This window comes from Macaca nemestrina, chromosome 5 (genome assembly GCF_043159975.1).
Source record: "Macaca nemestrina isolate mMacNem1 chromosome 5, mMacNem.hap1, whole genome shotgun sequence".
NCBI lineage: Eukaryota > Metazoa > Chordata > Mammalia > Primates > Cercopithecidae > Macaca > Macaca nemestrina.
The window spans coordinates 9678888-9698487 of NC_092129.1; the positions used below are offsets into that span (position 1 = coordinate 9678888).

The window sequence follows — 19600 nt, forward strand, 5'->3', positions numbered from 1 at the left end:
TGATGTTCATGACGGGTTGCTATCGTTTGGATGTTTGACCACTCAAACCTTATGTTGAAATTTCATCACCAATGTTAGTGGTAGGGCCTAGTGGGAGGTGTTTGGGTCATGGCAGCAGTCCTTCATGAATAGACTAATGCCCTCTCTCGGGTAAGGGGCTGTATTAGTTCTCATGAAAGCTGGTCGTTTAAAAGAGAGCCTGGCACCTTCACCTGCTCTCTTGCTTTCTGTCGTGTCACATGATCTCTGCACATGCTGTTTCTACTTTGCCTTCTGCTGTGTTTGGAAGCAGCCTGAGCCCTTCACCAGAAGCAGGTGCTTGTTCAATGCTTCTTTTACAGCCTGCAGAACCGTAAGTCAAATAAATCCCTGTTCTTTATAAATTATCCAGTCTCAGGGATTCCATTATAGCAAGACAAATTGACTAAGACAGTGACCTTGGCCTGTTGCTTTCTTTTGTTCTTGTATCCTTATCTGGTTTTGGTGTCAGGGTAATGCTGGTTGTGTAGAATGCATTAGGAAGAATCCCTCCCTCTTCACTTTTTTGAAATAGTTTAAGAATTGCTTTTAGCTTTTCTACATAAATGTAGTGGAATTCTGCAGTTAATCCATCTTGTCCAGGACCTTTCTTTGTTGGGGACTTTTTCTTTTTTTTTTTTTTTTTTTTTTTGAGACGGAGTCTCGCTCTGTCGCCCAGGCTGGAGTGCAGTGGCGCGATCTCGGCTCACTGCAAGCTCCGCCTCCCGGGTTCACGCCATTCTCCTGCCTCAGCCTCCCGAGTAGCTGGGACTACAGGCGCCCACAACCGCGCCCGGCTAATTTTTTGTATTTTTAGTAGAGACGGGGTTTCACCGTGGTCTCGATCTCCTGACCTTGTGATCCGCCCGCCTCGGCCTCCCAAAGTGCTGGGATTACAGGCGTGAGCCACCGCGCCTGGCTGTTGGGGGGACTTTTCATTCCTGCTTTAATCTCACTACTCATCACGGGTCAGCTTAGGTTTTCTTTCTTCCTGGTTCATTCTTAGTAGGTTGTATGTGTCCATGGTTTATCTATTTACTCTAGATTTTCCAATTTGTTAGAATGTAGTTGTTTATGATAGTCTGTAATGATCCTTTGTATTTCTGTGGTGCCAGTGGTAATGTCTCCTATTTGTGTATGATTTCTTCATTTGAGTCTTCTTTTTTTTTCTTGGTTATTCTAACTAGTAGTTTGTCATTTTTATCTTTTCCAAAAACCAAGTTGTTATTTTTTGTAATCCCTTCTATATTTTTCTTGTCTCTATCTCATTTAGTTCCACTCTGACCTTTATTATTTCTTTCCTTCTACTAACTTCGGGTTTCTTTTGTTGTTTCTTTTCTAGTTCTTTAAGGTACGTTGTTAGGTGGTTAACTTGAAGTCTTTCTACTTTTTTGATGTAGGTGTTTATGGCTATAAACTTTTAGCACTACTTTTGCTGTATTTCATGGGTTTGAATATATTATGTCTCCATTTTTAATTCTCTCAAGAATTTTTTTGGTTTTCTTCTTAATTTCTTCCTTGACCTAATGGTCATTCAGGAGCATGTTGTTAAATTTCCATGTATTTGTACAGTTTCCAAAGTTTCTCTTCTTATCATTTCTAGTTTTATTCTGTTGTGGTCTGAAAAGATATTAATATCTTACATGATTTTGGTTTTAACAAATTTCTTGAGACTTGTTTTATGTCCTAACATATGATCTATTCTGGAGAGTGTTCCATGTTCTGACGAGAAGAAAGTATTCTGCAGCTTAATAATATGTTCTGTAGAAGTCAGTTAGTTCCATTTGGTCGTACGTTCAATTTAAATCCAGTGTTTCTTTGTTTCTTTGTTTATTTTCTATCTCAGAGATCTCTCCAGTGCTGAAATAGGGGTATTGAAGCCCCCAACTATTGTATCAGAGTCTATCTCTCCCTTTCAATCTAATAATGTTTTATAAAATATGTCCAGGTGCTCTGATATTAGGTGCATATATATTTAGAGTTGTTACATCCTTTTGCTGAATTGATACATGTTTCGTTATATGATGATCTGTGTGTGTGTGTGTGTGTGTGTATCTCTCTCTCTCTCTCTCTTTTAAAGACAGAATCTCACTCTTTTCCCCAGGCTGGAGTGCCATGGCTCGATCTCAGTTCACTTAAACCTCTGCTTCCCGGGTTCAAGCAGTTCTCATGCCTCAGCCCCCCTAGTAGCTGGGATTACAGGTGCCCACCACTCCGCCCGACTAATTTTTATATACAAGTATAACTACTATTGTCCACTTTTGGTTTTTGTTTGTATGGAATGACTTTTTCCATCCTTTCATTTCATTCTTTATGTGTGGTTTTGTTTTGTTTTGTTTTTGTTTTTTCTTTTTTTACAGGTGAAGTGTTTTTCTTGTAGTTATCATATAGTTGGGTCTTTTTTCTTTTTTTTTTTGAGATGGAGTTTCACTCTTGTCACCCAGGCTGGAGTGCAGTGGCATGCTCTTGGCTCACTGCAAGCTCCGCCTCCTGGGTTCAAGCGATTCTCCTGCTTCAGCCTCCTGAGTAGCTGGGATTACAGGCACTCACCACCACTCCTAGCTAATTTTTTGTATGTTTAGTAGAGACAGAGTTTCACTATGTTGGGCAGGCTGGTCTCAAACTCCTGACCTCAGGTGATCTGCCCGCCTCAGCCGCCCAAAGTGCTGGGATTACAGGCGTGAGCCACCGCGCCCGGCCAGTTGGGTCATTTTTTAAAATTCATTCAGCCATTTATCTTTTATGGGGGAAATTAATCCATTTACATTTAAAATTATTATTAATGAGTAAAGACTTATTTCCATCATTTTGTTAATTGTTTTCTGGTTGTTTCGCGTATGCTTTGTTCCTTCTTTCCCTTTTATTATTTATCATTGTGGTTTGGTGGTTTTCTGTAATAGTAACGTTTGGATCCTTCCATTCTCCTTTGTGTGTCTGCTCTACCAGTGAGTTTTGTACTTTTGTGTGCTTTCAAGATGGTACATATTGTCCTTTTCCTTCCATATCTAGAATTTCCTTGAGCATTTCTCATAAGACTTGTCTAGTGATGAATTCCTTCTGTTTGTGTCTGGGAGAGATTTAATTTCTCCTTTATTTTTGGAGGATAGCTTTGTTGGTAGAATATTCTTCACTAGCATATTTTTTCATTCAGCACTCTAAATATATCATCCCATTCTCTCTTGCCTGTAAGGTTTCTGCTGTGAAATCTGCTGTTTTTCTGATGGGGATACCTTTATATATGACATGATACTTTTACTGTTTTTAGAATTCTGTTTGTCTTTAACTTTTAGCAGTCTGACTCTAATGTTCCTTGAAAAAGACATTTTTGAGTGGAATTTATTTGGGATCCTTGGAGCTTCTTGTATCTGGGTGTCTAAATCTCTTGCAAGACTTGAGAAGTTTTCAGATATTATTTTGTTAAATAGGATTTCCATGTCTTTGTTCATCACTTCACCATCTGGGACACCCCAAATTCCAACATTTGTTTGCTTTGTGGTGTCCCATATATCACATAGGTTTACTTTACTTTTTAATAATTAAAAAAAAATTTCTAACTGGATTTTTTCAAATGATCTCTTTTCAAGTTCAGAATTTTTTTTTTTTTTCCTCTCCCTGGTCTCATCTTTTTTTAAAACCCTCAATTGTATTTTTATTTCATTCATTGAATTCTCCAGATCCAGGATTTTTGTTTGGAAATTTTTAAAGGTATCTTTCTCTTTGTTTAATTTCTCATTCAGATTGTGAATTGTTTTTCTGATATTTTGTGTTGTTTATTTGTGTTCTAGTGTATCTTATTGAGCTGTTTACAGTGCCTCTGGTGTAGCAGTTGCTTCTTCCAATTTTATGGATTGGATTTTTTAGGAAAAGACTACTTTTTTCTGTAGATGTATTTGTAATGTTGCTTGTGTAGGTCACTTTGGCTTTGATTCTAGTTGGGCACAGTGGTTCAATGTCTGAATGATTTCTTCAGCTGTAATCAGCATCAGTTGTGTCTGTGGTCTCTTCAGTGGCTCAGGTAGTGCTTGTTAGTAGAGGTTGCAGTGAAGCTTTTCTGGGGACAGGGATATCAAGTGGGCTGGTCGTCAGGCACAGCAGTGGCGCCAGTGGGTTGGGTATGCCAAACCTTGTGCCTCCAAACAGCCTGCTTGTGTGCCGGCAGTAGTGGCAGTGGGCTGGGAGGGCAGGCTGGTCCTCGGACTCCTGGGTGGTGTGTAGCATCATTCATGGCAATAGTAGTGGCAAGCCAAATCTCTGGTTCCTAGTCAGCATATGCAGGCATCAGTGGTGGTGGTGGCAGAGTGAGCAAGCCAGTGCTCAGGCCTCCAGGTGATGCATATGGGCAGATGGCTAGCAGTGGTGATGGCAGCAGGCTGAGTGGGCCCATCCTCAGTCCTCTGGGACTTGTGTGTGAGCTGTGGTGGTACCAGACAGGGAGGGTCATTCCCCAGTCCCACAGACAAAGTATGTGGGCACCGGCAGGCTGAGCAGGCCCACCCTCTGGGCCCTGGAAGGTGCTCATAGCCATTCACAGCAGTATGTGGGACAGATCAATCCCCAGGTCTCCAGATGAAGCATGCAGGCACTGTCAGTGGTAGCATCACTAGCAGGCCTGTCCTCAGTTCCCCAATACTGTATGTGGGTGCAGGCTGTAGCGGCTGGGACACATTGGTCCCCTGGTCCCCATATAGCATGCTTGGGTGCCAGCAGAGGTGGTGGGGGGCATAATTGACCTATCCTCAAGCCCCAGATGGTATGCACAGGCATCATGGACAGGGCAAGCCTGTTGACAGGCCCTGCAATGATACACAGTTGCCAGTGGCAACAGGTATGGTAGGTTGATCCCCAGGCTCCCAGATAAATGTACATGCATGCACTGGTGGGAACAGCAGCAGGAAGGCAGACCTGTCCTCAGGACCCCTGACGTGCATAGGCACCAGCTGTGGCAGGTAAGGCTGTTTGATCCCCAGGCCCTGGATGGTATGCTTGGGTGGTGACATTGGTTACAGCAGTAAGAAGGGAGACCCCTGTACTCAAGCCCAGGGCAGCACCCAGGTGGGCCAGTTCCCAGGTCTCCTGAAGATGTGGTTCACTTGTGGTGGCTTTGCTGCTGCAGGAAACAGAGTTGCTGTTAGTGGCAATGGCCCCAGGCAGGTAATTCTCAGGCTCTGTGGAGCGATGTTTCTGTTCCCTTTATCCCGGCAGTGGCCTCCTCAGTGTGTTGTACTGCATATGATACAGTATGGGCACAAGAGATGGAGACCTGGCTGCATGGTTGGATCTATCAGCATTGAGATGCAGGAGCCCTCTCAAGATATTTTCTATGTACTATGTAGAAAATATCTATGTACATAGAAAATAGTACATTCCTTTATGTACCATGTATTCTGTAAACATTTTTGTCATTTTTCATTGCTGAAATGTTTGAAACACAGAACATTGTCCTTTATATAGACAAAGACTTAGTTTATATCTTTCTAAAGAAATGCTGCCCACCAGCCGGGCTCAGTGACTCACGCCTGTAATCCCAGCACTTTGGGAGGCCGAGGCAGGTGGATCACCTGAGATCAGGAGTTCAAGACCAGCCTGACCAACATGGTGAAACCCTGTCTCTACTAAAGATATAAAAATTAGCTGGACATGGTGGCTTACGCCTGTAATCCCAGCTGCTCAGGAAGCTGAGACAGGAGAATCACTTGAACCTGGAAGGAAGAGGTTGCAGTGAGCCGAGATCGTGCCACTGCACTCAAGCCTGGGCAACAAGAGTGAAAATTCTGTCTAAAAAAAATTTTTTTTAATGCTGCCCACCACACTCATTGCAAGTTTATATGAATTACCACCTATATTTTCCATGTTTGAGATACATAACATATGCATATATATATATAGAGAGAGAGAGAGAGAGAGAGAGAGAGAATTATTTCCAGCCACTGTGAAAGTAGGGAAGGAGTAAATGTTTATTTCAAAGTGTCAGGATATCATAATCTTCACATATCCATCAATTTAATTCATGCTATCTAAAGCTTAAAAGAGACATATGTGATTATGTCAATAGTGAATCCAAATCACTTGATCAAACTTAGAAGCTATCTGTAATAAAGCTCGTTGTAAATATTTTTTAAAAATCAGCTAAATTAAACATGATGAAGATAGCTACCATAAATTTGATTAGGTAACTTACCAAACATGTTATAATAATCAGGCAGTCAATGAAAATGCTCACTAGTACTGGTATTATCCATTGGGTAGCTTTAACCCCCAGAGATCTTTTCTGCAATTTTTTTTTTTTTTGGTTTTGCCTCTCTGTGTTTATGATTTATATATTGATGTCCTCACTGTCATGTCCATGGCTCTGAGCTTTCGTTCATGATTTCCAGTTTATTAATAGGTTTTCTCTGTTGTTCTTCTTGTTTAGCTTTTAATTAAATTTTAAAATTCTTATATTCTCCAAGTGTGTTTAAACCTGATGGAAACACTTTATTGTGTCCTAGTTATGTTTCCTGAAAATTTTTCTTTTCTTTCTTTTTTTTTTTTTTGGAGACAGAGTCTCGCTCTGTCACTCAGGCTGGAGTGCAGTGCTCGATCTCACCTCACTGCAACCCCCTCCTCCTGGGCTCAAGCAATTCTCCGGCCTCAGCCTCCCAAGTAGCTGTGATTACATGCGCACCCTACTATACCCGGCTAATTTTTTGTATTTTTAGTAGTGACGGGTTTTCTCCATCTTGGCCAGGCTGGTCTCGAACTTCTGACCTCAGGTGATCCACCTACCTCAGCCTCCCAAAGTGCTGGCATAAGCCACCACACCTGGCCCTGAAGAATTTTCTTTAGATTAAATTTTTTTTTTTTCCCCCCATTGGAAGAACTGACTCTTCCCCAACAATGATAGAAGGCAGGGGCCACTGGCTTTTCTTTCCTGGCAGTGGCATGAGCTGTACAGGAATCTTTTTCCCTCACACACAAATTATGCCCATAGATACCATCTCTTGAGAATTGTTCTATAATGGTAAGTCTGGCTAAGAAGGGGCATTGTTCCCTCTAACAGTTCCTCATCTTGCCTTGTGGGATGTGTTTCTTTGTTTTTACATGCCTCTTAGCAACGGTACAATGCTGCACTATTTGCCATCCTCCATCTTTGTCTCTCCAACACAGCATGCATTTCTCAAAACACAGAGGAGAGATGAACAAATAAATAACTTTAATAGTGTCCTTATGACGCAAAAGGTTTGATGTTTCCCTCTGTTATTTAACTTATTTTAGATGCAGTATTAATTGGACTCTGAAATTTTTCAATCAATCTATGTAACATCAGCCCTCGATATCCACAGCTTCCGCATTTTTGGATTCAATCATCAATTGAAAATATTCAAAAATGAAAACAAAAATGAACACAATAAAAAATAATATAAATTTTCAAAGTAATGCAGTGTAACAGCTATATACTTGGCATTTACATTGTATTAGATATTCTACATGATCTGGAGATGATTTAAAGTGGTAATTTCTGGATGTTGCCATGGCAATGGTAAACTGACATGGCACACTGGTGAATGTATCTTATGGAGAGCTTAGGCACCAAACATAATTGAGGACTAGCTAAAACAGGGACAGGATCAAGGAAGGCCTCCAGGGTTGAAGATAGATACGCTGAGGCCTGAAAGACACCTAGGGGTTTGAAAGGCAAAACGAGTGGACAAAGCAGTGGAAGAAGACAGATACAGGAGGATGTGCATAGCTTATAAGCAAACACTACACCATTTTATATCAGGAACATGAGCATCTGTAGATTTTGATATCGGGGCGGGGGGCAGGTTCTGGAACCAATCCCTCCTGGATACTGAGGGATGATTGTATATATAAAGCACACATGCCTACACACATCGATATATATTTTTCATAAGTAGGATGGCTGGTTGAGTTTTTAATTCTTCCATTTGTTATCACTTACACGGGCATGTTAAAAAAAAAAAAACTCAGTGTAACATTTATTTTCCAGTTTTATTCATCTTAGTTTTCCAGTATATGGTTTATAGGTAAATTTACAAATTACATTTTATTTTCTTCTTTTCCTAATGAGGAAATAAAGTAAATATATAGAATGTGAGAAGCTATTAAATTGTATTAAGCAGTTGCCTTTGCCCAGTTTGTCTTGAGTGGAATGTTTATGATGGCTTGAGCTGCCTGCAATAAAGAAGACACGAATAAAAAGAAGCTTTAAATTCTACTTGCTAAAGAAACAAGGACTTTTGAGCGAAAAAAGTTTAGATTCCAAGTCTAAAGTCATTTAAAATGTTTTAAAGCTAGGCTGTTTTTTTATTGCTCAATATTTCTTTTTGCTCATAGCCAACAAACCAGTTATATTATCATGTTGTGAATTATTGCTATCAAAAGGTATGTTTCTCTTGCACTTTCCCTGCCCAGACTGGACACTGTGCAGTTGCTGTGGCTGCATTTCTCAGGCTCTGGCTGTTCTGCCCTCACTTGGTCCAGAAATGAACAGCACAATGGAATCAACAACAACAACAGCAGTAAATGTTAAGAGGAATGTGTAGATGACAGAAGCTCTCACCACACCTGACTTCTCAATGAAATCAGTGACGAACCCTTCCAGTACAAAAACTAAGCGAACTATACCTCCAGCTGTCGAGCCCTCACCCCACTCCAGCTCTTCCCCCTCTCTCAGTTGTCCCAATTGTAACTCAAAAGGTGGAATATCACGGTCTTAAAAAAAAAAAAAGGAGGACACTACAGACTAACCAAAGAGCAGGGAGAGAACAAAGTGAATTACTTAATTCCCAAGAATACTGATGTTGGGGAGGCAAGACCTAAATGGGGCTAAGCTCAAGCGGGTTTTTAGCTTCACCCGGGAAAGAATTCAAGAACAAGCTGGCCATAGAAGAAAACCGCTTTATTGAAGCAGCAATGTTATAGCTCCAGTGGTGTTACAGCTCTGTGACTGCTTCTGCAGAGCAGGGCTACCCCATAGGCAGAGAGTAGCAGCTCAGGGCAGTTCTGCAGTCATATTTATACCTACTTTTAATTACATGCAGATTAAGGGGCAGTTTATGCAGAAATTTCTAGGAAAAGGGTAGTAACTTCTGGGTCATTGGGTCATTGCCACGGAAAGGGGTGGTAACTCCTGGATGTTGCCATGCAATGGTAAACTGACATGGCACACTGGCGGATGTATCTTATGGAGAGCTTAGGCACTGGGCATAATTGAGGACTAGCTCAAACAGGGACAGGATCAAGGAAGGCCTCCAGGGTTGAGGATAGATACGCTGAGGCCTGAAAGACACCTAGGGGTTTGAAAGGCAAAACGAGTGGACAAAGCAGAGGAAGAAGACGGATCCTGCTGAGGTCAAACCACAAGCAAGGGGCCAAACTGAAGGGGGGAAATCCAGGCCCTCCTTAAAGGGTCTCCATGGCAGGCCAAGGGAGAGGTGGGCAGGTGGAGAGGCAGTGAGGCAAGGAGGTTAGAAAGTCTATAAGGCCTTACTGGGCCAGTGTGCTTGGTCTGGAAGATAATTAACCTGGACAATGAAATGATTACATAGCTCTTCTACATTATTTGCCATTGTTGATTAGAATAAGCGTTTTTCTCATTTAGAAATAAATGTTAAAATAATGCTGCTAGGAATGCAGTAACTCATCTAGGGGTGGTGAGTCATAATAAATTTTCAAAATCATGACCTGTCTCTTCAGTTTCTTGTAAATAATTACCAGCTGACACATGTTTATTTATATGTCCTCTCCTGGAGGTCAAATCATGGAATCGAACAATCAGTAGTGGGAGATTATAAAAGGAAATACTCCATGTTAACAACAAGATATTTTAACATCTTATTTTATTTTATTTTATTTTATTTTATTTTATTTTATTTTATTTTATTATTTTTTTTTTTTTGAGAAGGAGTCTTGCTCTGTAGCCCGGGCTGGAGTGCAGTGGCCGGATCTCAGCTCACTGCAAGCTCCGCCTCCTGGGTTTGCGCCATTCTCCTGCCTCAGCCTCCTGAGTAGCTGGGACTACAGGCGCCCGCCACCTCGCCCGGCTAGTTTTTTTTGTATTTTTAGTAGAGACGGGGTTTCACCGTGTTAGCCAGGATGGGAGTGAACATCTTATTTTATTTATCTGAGCGCAAAAGATGGAAAGCTTGGCCTAAACATGCAACTAGCAAATGTTTTGGGTGCCATTATGTTCTTGAAGCTGACATATTATGAGAGCATGTGAAACCTTTAGCTTCTAAAGGAGAGAAAGAATAGCTAGAATAATAAATGTGATCTTTTATTGTCTGGCTAGGCTACAACATTCAAAGGAAAGAGATATGCTCGATTTATAAACTGAGCAGATGACATCGCATAAGTAACTGCTATTATGTTGAGGTGAGACAGAAGTTACAATCTCCAAACCATTGTTGGAATTGGGAGAGAAATGCACGGGAAGCTAGTACCACACCAGAGCCACTAGTCCACTGAACATCAAACCTAAGGAAAGAAAAAAAAAAATGGCTGCTGTGTTGTGTGTAATCCTGATCCAGATTTCCCTGGAATGGCCCAGGAATGAGTCAGAGATCAGGGAGGGCTGCCTCGTCTGGCCAGCAGGGTCCTCCCGCTCACCCTCAGGGAGCCTGTGCAGCGTCCAGTAATTGCAACTTCAACAACTGTCCCTTAGTTCTAGAACATTTGGAGTCAGGGACCCTACATGAATGCTAACAGCAGGATAATTATGCACAAGTAAAGAAATATCAACAAACATAGTGGGAGCATTTGCTCTAAAAAATCCCCCAGTGATAGATTATCTAGGGGACAACGCCTAAGGTCAAAGCTGTCTCCAAGATAATAAAGATAATAAAGGAAAATCCTTGTTTTGCATTCTGAAAGATAATATAGAAATCAGTCTTGGAAGTGCCTATCGGCACTGCTAAGTTAAAGAATGAAAAAAATTGGCCAGGGATTACGGTGGCTCACACCTGTAGTCCCAGCACTTTGAGAGGCCAAGGCAGGTGGATCACCTGAGAACAGGAGTTCGAGACCATCCTGGCCAACATGGCAAAACCCCATCTCTACTAAAAATACAAAAATTAACCCAGCATGGTAGCGTACGCCTGTAATCCCAGCTACTTGGGAGGTTGAGGCAGGAGAATTGCTTGAACCCAGGGGGCGGAGGTTGCAGTGAGCCAAGGTCGCGCCTCTGCACTCCAGCCTGGGCGACAGAATGAGACTCCATCTCGAAATAATTCAATAAATAAAAATTAATAAGTAACTGGGGAAACATCAGGCATAGCTGGATCCAAGGTACAAATGATCTCTCTCTTAGAGACTGTCTCTCTCTCATCACTTTTTCCTTCTGAGCAGTGGCTTGGTTCTCAGACAGGTATCTCATTGTGGTCACATGTATGAGGCGGTTTTATTCTGACTGATGAGGCCAGAGCTGCCTGCTCGCCCCTGGGCTAGGGAGGGGAAAAGGAGGTATAGCCATCTGAGCTTGTTGGAGCAAGTACCTTGAGCTAGGAAAGAGAATATTAGTTTTCCTATTTTTCACTCATTTTATAAGGGTCAGTAATGACCGCAAACCTTTTATTTTACGTTTCAGGAATCACTTTTAACATCTTCTTTAACAATCTCCCTTTTACTCTTAAAGTTATAAACATCAGATTATGGCTGAGTGGCATTACACCTGGAATAAACTTCAAGGCACATTGAAGAACTTACAGTCAGGCAGAGAAGGGCAGGATGTGTGTTGTTATATTAGTCAACTTTGGTTTTAAGTTAGACTCCTTGAAAACATGTACCATAAACTGACAGGCTTCTTCCCGGCGATGTTTTGACATGGTTTTGCTTTGTGTGGGAGTATATTGATGTTCTTTCCCCGATAAACTTTGCACATCATCTAGAGGCTTTATTAACATCTTGAGAGAAAACAAACTTGTAATTGAACATGATGATAGACTCATTAACTTGTTAGGTCTGATTTGTTTGACTAGGTGTAACTTAATTGTAAAACTGGCACTGTTGATTTAACAAAGTGTGCATTTATTATACAGTCCTACAACTTGCATAGTTAGTTTGTATCAGAACTGATCAAATGAGTTACTGGGTTTATGTAATACCCAGTAAGTCGAACACCTCATTATGAAGGCTAAGACACAATAAAGAAGTCACAAGCTAAACAGGCTTTGGCGTCACTATTTTAAGGCTTTATTTATGTACTAGGTAGAGAATGTTGTGGTTATGCTTTATCTGGCATTTTTTGGTTTGTTTTTGCGGAGTTTATGTTTGTTTTTAAAGACAGGGTCTTGCTCTGTTGCCCCTGCTGGTCTCAAATTCCTGGGCTCAAGAGATTCTCCTGCCTCAGCCTCCCAAAAAGCTGGGACTATGGGTATGTTCCACCCTACCCAACTGGCATGTTTTAACTTAGAGAAAATTGAAACTTTATTAGCAAGATTAACAATGAAACCTGTGCACGGATAGGAAGACTTAAAACTAATAGTTGTGTCTTAGAAAAGACTCTGTATCTCACTAACGAGGAACTATTCTAGCCTGGACAGTTTCTGAGGAGAGAGTAACTGGAGAATATCTGTTGCTGTTAGCGACAAACAGGATTTTAGGTTTGTGAGAGGCATTTAGATTGATTTGAAGTGACAGGCTGTCTGTCTTAACTTGATAACTGTGAGAACCTTTCTGATATAGATGTAAGATGCTTATTACGAGTTTATCTCATAAGCAGTAACCACTGCCCTGTATCCTGTTAATATCATTGGAAAATTTGGATGGATAGTCTTTTGACGGGTATAGTTGAGTTTAATCTCAATACACAATGTATATTTGTGTGAGCATTTCTGTATCTTCAATACATATTTCACAGCAATATCTGAATGTATGTTTTTGTTTCTGTGGAGGCTGATTAGACTGTGTCACCACTAACAAAGGGTGACACTTGGAGAATTTTGATCTCATGCAGGGTCCGCCTCGTGGCGGTGCAGCAGTCATCAGCTGGTGGCTTTCAGACCCATGCCACCTTTTCCCCTCTCTGCCCTGTAAGTTGGGGCTGTTTCTGGCGATGGGAGGGCCAAGAGAAGGCAGAACCGAGGGGCGTTTCTTCCTCTCTCTCCAGGGGACATCTCTGGCAGTGGCTTCATCCCATTCATTGTCACACTGCCAACCAGACAGCCCAGCTGCAGAGCTGTGGTGACTCCAACAGCTTATCCCATTGTCCCCAGTCCCCAGCCCCAGATGGCAGCTGTGCAATAATGACTCTAATCTCGAGTGGCTTCCTTTCCCTGTTTAGTTCTTCTGTGTTTCCATGCCTCTATAACTAAGCTCATTCAATTCCATCAGTTGAACTACCTGGTGTGGGCCCTGTTTTCCTAACTATACCCAGAGCCATGCAAATAGCTATGCAGTTACGTGTCAAGTACAAACCCTATACCCATTGCAACCTTGTTAGTGAAAAGTGTGTGTCCCCGTTACTTTATCAAGAGAAGGATAGTTTTTTTTTTTTCTTTTTTTCTTTTTGGTAATATTAACTAAGAAGGATTTGGAGACTAGAATGGAATTTAACTCTTTGTGAAAATAGATGCAATATTTCATGTGGAAAACATAATTGTTAAATGATATCTATAAACATAAAATTTAGGATGTTCAATAAAAGCTATCAGAAGGATCATGGGTAAATAAGTTCACCAGCTGACTAACATGGTGAAACCCCATCTCTACTAAAAATACAAAAAATTAGTTGGGCATGGTGGCACATGCCTATAATCCCAGCTAGTCAGGAGGCTGAGGCAGGAGAATCAATTGAACCCGGGAGTCGGAGGCTGCAGTGAGCCAAGATCGCACCATTGCACTCCAGCTTAGGCAAAGCTCCATCTAAAACAACAACAACAACAAAAAAAAACCACTCTGCTAATTAGCCTGTAAGAAAAGGTGTTGTTGAATTCTCCATGAGCCTCTGATGTGTCTGCTCATCTCTGAGGGAGGCACTACCTTGTTCTGACCCACCTTTTCAAGGAAGTTTTAGAGCAAATGACCTTGAAAGTAGAGAAGATAATGTTTCTCTCCAGATCAGAAGGCAAAGATGCTTATTGTGCAGTATAATAAAGACAATGTCTCCCTTCAGGATGAAAGGATGGCTTGCTTAGAACTACTTATAGAAGATTTGAGTTTCCTAAGCTCAAGGTCCTCAGCTGCGATGCAAAACCCCTGTACCTGTAGAATCTGACTTAGCCCATCTGCTTCAACCCTGAGAGAGACATGTGGAGGGGAACTGGTATAATATGATGCTCATGCTGCTTTCTCCCTGTGCTCTGAGTTCTGCAGTCCTTTGTCTCTGATCCAGGAGTCTCTTGTCTTCTGTCAGCTTTTATGATACTGCGGCAAACTAATTTGTTACTTCCAAGATTTTACTTGCAAGCTGGGTAAAATCTCACATTCTTCACAGTTCTTGCCAGTTATTCTAGTACTACACAAAAACATTCTTTCATAAAAATTGTGGGAGAAAGCACTGAAATTTACTGATGAGGCATACATATTTAATATAGGGTTGGCAATGTGTGTTTTAGTTTTATCACACTGTATGAATTACTAGAACTTTTCAACTATCTGTAACTTCTTATACCATTATCTATGAACACCTACCCCCCAATAAAAAGACTTTTATCTGGCTGAATTTTATCTGGTGTTAGAACAATTTGTGATTTGTTAGCTGAATGTCTACTGCAGCTTTCTGAAGGTAAGAAAAAACATAAATGCTTTATATCTATTTATCTGTATATGAAACACTTTCTCAATAGTCCTGCCAACTCAGCTATTTTGGAGGAATTACTTTATGTTTTGAATGAGGATTTCCTTCGTGTCTGCAAAAAACAGTCGTAGCTAGCTCAGTGTATTTCATAAGGGTCAGTCATGTCCTTCAGACTTTTTGTTGTGGTGTTCAGACATTGTTTTAAATCTCTTTCTCAATACCCTTGAGCTGGCCATTGAAGGATTTGTCGCATTTCAAAAGATTAAGTAAAAATAATGGGATGCTATGTTCAGGAAAACAACATAACCAAACAAAAAAATCAGCCAGCATGATTTCCATGCTGCTGTGGGGGAAGGTCCTGGACTCATGGGCAGGACTCCACAGGCATGCCTGAGCCTGGACCCATCACACACACTGGACATCCCTTCCACTCCAGCAAGACTCCACACACACGCCTCCATGGGCTGAGGACTGTAAGTGTGAGGGCCGGTTGATATTCCACTGCCCCAGATAGGATAGGTTTAGTTAACTAAATTATACCACCTGGGATTGGTGAGCCTTGTAGTGAAGAACAGCCTGGGTTCCAAATCCCTGACTTTGGGATACTTCTTTTTAAAATGGCACACTCAGCCGGGCGCAGTGGCCCACACCTGTAATCCCAGCACTTTGTGAAGCTGAGGCAGGTGGATCACTGGAGTTCGAGACCAGCCTGGCCAACATGGTGAAACCCTGTCTCTACAAAAATGCAAAAATTAGCCTGGCATGATGACGGTTGCCTGTAATCACAGCTTCTTGGGAAGCCAAGGAGGGAGAATCACTTGAACCTGGAAGACGGAGGTTGCAGTGAGCCAAGATTGCGCTAATGCATTCCAGCCTAGGCAACAGAGTGAGACTGTGTCTCAAAAAAAAGTAAAATGGCACACTCCAGATTTTTGAGAGTCACATATTTTACGTAAGATGTAGCATTATTTTCAGACATGGTAAGCGACCGGCTGCAGCAGCGGACTTACGAGAGAGTAACTAGAGTTGACTCACTTTGCCTCTGATGTTGGTGGAGCTCAAGGTTTCTCACGGTGTATTCCCCTGAGTGGCAGGAACAACATCACCTGGCAAGTTGTTAGAAATGCGAATCTTGATGCCATCCCAGAATTTACAAAATCCCAGGGTGGGTTCAGCGATCTCTGGTTTAACAAACCCGTGCCCTCTCCCACCCAAGTAATTCTGATGCACACAACAGCTTCAGACCAAGGGGTGTTGCTCAGGGTGTCACATGTCAGAGGAGAATGAGGTTAGTAAATTATAAATAGGAAAAGAAGAAAATAAATGTTGCAGTCAAACATATAAGGGGATAACATATAGCATTCATTAAATAAATGATAAATAGCATTGATTCAATAGTGTTGATTAATCTATTGTTTTTCATTTAAGAAGTATATGTCAGGCCAGGCACGGTGGCTCACACCTGTAATCCCAGCACTTTGGGAGGCCAAGGCGGGTGGATCACAAGGTCAGGAGATCGAGGCCATCCTGGCTAAAACGGTGAAACCCTGTCTCTACTAATACAAAAAATTAGCCGGGTGTGGTGGCAGGCACCTGTAGTCCTAGCTACTCGGGAGGCTGATGCAGGAGAATGGCGTGAACCCGGGAGGCAGAGTTTGCTGTGAGCCGAGATTGCGCCACTGCACTCAAGCCTGGGCGACAGACACTCCATCTCAAAAAAAAAAAAAAAAAAAAAAAAGAATACAAATATAAATAAAGCATTCTACAAATGTCTCATCGTGGACAACTGTGGCCTGCAGGGAAAAATCCAACTTGCCACATATTTTGTATAAAAGGTTTTATTAGGACACAGCCACACCCATTCATTTGCATACTGCTTATGGCTATTTTTAGCTACAAGGCCAAGTTGAGAAGTGTGACAAAGGCCATATAACCCACAAAACCAAAAACACTTAATATTTAATATCTGGCACTTTACAGCAAAGTTTGCCAATACCAGGTCAAGGGTTTTAAGGGAAAATCCTTTCCACATTTCAGGTAGTTAAACACTAGTGGAGTTAGGAGTAAGTGTGGTACGCAGGGGTTAGTCTGTCCTCCAGTAATATATATGTATTATTTTTTCAGTAGCAGAAAATTTAGCTTCACAGACGTTAGTATCATGGAAGGCATACAGACTGTGGGACAAGAAGCAGAGCAATTGCTGGCTTGGTGTATGAGTGAACAGAAGGAGAGTGAGAACAAATATAGAAGTTAGAAAAGGAACAAGTGAAGAAAAAATGTGGCTGAGAAGGGAGAATATTATCAATCAAAAGAACGTGACCTATGTGAAAAGCTAAAATGAGGGAGTATGTGGCAGGACCTGGCTGGGGAAAGAAACTAAGCAGCAGCAAGATACTGGATTGGAACATTCCCGTTGCCTGGCACAGAGGGTGGGCGGCAGAGTCTTTGCGGGAATGCTGAAGTGTTGATGCCAGGCAGAAAAGGGGCAGATTCCAGATGGGGCTGGGAGAGCCATGCTCTGCTGCACTCTTGGCTGGGATGTAGTGGGCTGATCTCATCTCACTGAAACCTCAAGTGATTCTCCCGCCTCAGCCGGGCTCCAGCGGTTTTCCTGCCTCAGCCTCCCGAGTAGCTAGGATTACGGTCATGTGCCGCCACGCCCGGCTAATGTTTGTATTTTTAGTAGAGATGGCGTTTCGCCATGTTGGCCAGGCTGGTCTCGAACTCCTGACTTCATGATCCGCCCGCCTCAGCCTCTCAAAGTGCTGGGATTACAGGCGTGAGCCAACGCACCCAGCCTCTGCTGCACTTCTGTGTCTACCAGGAGTCCATGTGTACTTATGTGGCTATTTACAGTAGGGCTCTCTCAATTCCTGACTCTGCTAAATGACTAACCATGTAGTGATACTGGAGAAAAAGCACTGGATTTCCCTGCGGGGAGCTTGAGTTACTTCTCGGCTTCACCTCTTAACTGTTTGACCGCGGGCACCTCATTTCATGGCTTCGCGTCTCCCTTTCCTCATTAGTGAGAGGCTTCCTCCCACCTCCACGCCGTGTGATTCTTCTAGACTCACTTATTATCATTGAAGGGCATGGCTAAATGAAGGCCACAGCGTACTTCTCCAGCTCCCTCGCTTAAAGAGCAAAAGAATAGCAGAGACTCAGGGCCCTTCTGAAAGGGAAATGTTGACCACTTTGGCACAAGGTCATCCTTTCCTGGGAAAGGTTTGCTGCTGATTTATCTCCATCTCACACCTCATCACAGATGTCTTCTCTTGCCCAAAGAGATTGTTTACTGTCGAAATGTTTAGAGGAAAAACGAGCAGCCGGGATTCATGTGTGTGATTATATTTAACTTTCTTTCAGGAATTTTTCTTTAAATGTGGAGCACACCCCACCTCTGACAAGGAAACATCAGTAGCTTTGCACCTGATCGCAACAAATAGTCGGAACATCACTTGCATTACGTGCACCGACGTCAGGTAAGGATCTAAAAATAGTGTCACTCCCCGCTCCTTACTTTCCCAATGCTGTTCTGCCACACGAGCCTTCCTCAGTGAACTCTCTTCCCTGGGGAGTATCTGCTTTATTTTGATGCTTCTGTCCAATTTGGGTATGTTTTAATGTGATGAAACTATTTAAAATGCCAGTGACTTTGTTTAAGTAGGTAAATAGGGTCCTAAGATGGGAGATGGCATATCTAAAATAGTGTATATAATCTTAGTTGATATTAAAGTATAAGCTCACATATTTGAGTATAAAATGTAAACTCATTCATTAAGTTCAAAAACAAAATGAAAATATGGTGCTAACATTAGGAATGTTAACATTAGGCATGTGCCACCATGCCCAGCTAATTTTTTGTGTTTTTAGTAGAGACAAGGTTTCCCCATGTTGGCCAGGCTGGTCTCAAACTCCTGACCTCAGGTGATCTGCCCACCTCAGCCTCCCAAAGTGCTGGGATTACAGGCGTGAGCCACTGCGCCCGGCCAGGAATGGAAAAACAATTTATGAACACCATAACATATAGCCCATACATTTTATTTTTAAAATGTCTTTTCCATACATTTCAGTTCTCCATATTTGCCTATATTTATGCTGAGGCTTCGCACACATTCATACACTCAAAATGAAAGCATGTAGCTAGTTTGGGACCTTGTTATTTCTAATCCCAGTGATCACAAGAAAAGCAAGCAAATGTGGAGATGGCCCTGTTAGTGAAAAAAGGGAAAATGACTCAATGTGAATTGCGGATTAGGAGCCAAGGACAAAGTGGAAGTAACTGAGTCTGTTTGCTCTGCAGAGTAGGCAGTTCAGAGTAGAATTCCTTACTCTACACTTTTCGAATGGACAGAGAAAACAAATTAGCTTCATTACATGTTCGTTGAGGTTGACTATGAAGCTCAAATTGGAATAGTGAGAACTTAGCCCTGATATCAGGATGAATTTTTTTTTTTTTTTTTTTTTTTTTTTTTTTTTTTTTTTTTGGGGAAGGAGTTTCCCTGTTGTTGCCCAAACTGGAGTGCAATGGCGCGATCTTGGCTCACTGCAACCTCCACCTCCCGGGTTCAAGTGATTCTCCTGTCTCAGCCTCCCAAGTAGCTGGGATTACCGGCATGCACCACCACGCCAGGCTAATTTTGTATTTTTAGTAGAGACGGTTTCTCCATGTTGGTCAGACTGATCTCGAACTCCTGACCTCAAGTGATCTGACCGCCTCAGCCCCGCCAAGTGCTGAGATTATAGGCGTGAGCCGCTGTGCCTGGCCCAGGAAGAACTTTTTAATGAAATGCCAAAATGAATTAATGAATAAAGTAAAAGAATCTATTGTTTCAGACTTTTAAG

At 42.0% G+C, this 19600-nt stretch overlaps 1 protein-coding gene across 12 annotated transcripts in view; it reads left to right on the forward strand.

The window, feature by feature from the left end:
• Nucleotides 1–19600, forward strand: part of PRKN (parkin RBR E3 ubiquitin protein ligase) — a 1377649-nt gene that overhangs the window by 733024 nt on the left and 625025 nt on the right. For all 12 annotated transcript variants that reach the window (XM_071095931.1, XM_011750983.3, XM_011750978.3 and 9 more), the window contains one exon: nt 18122–18237. In XM_071095931.1, coding sequence (XP_070952032.1) covers nt 18122–18237 — 116 coding nt within the window. The remainder of the gene's footprint in view (nt 1–18121; nt 18238–19600) is intronic.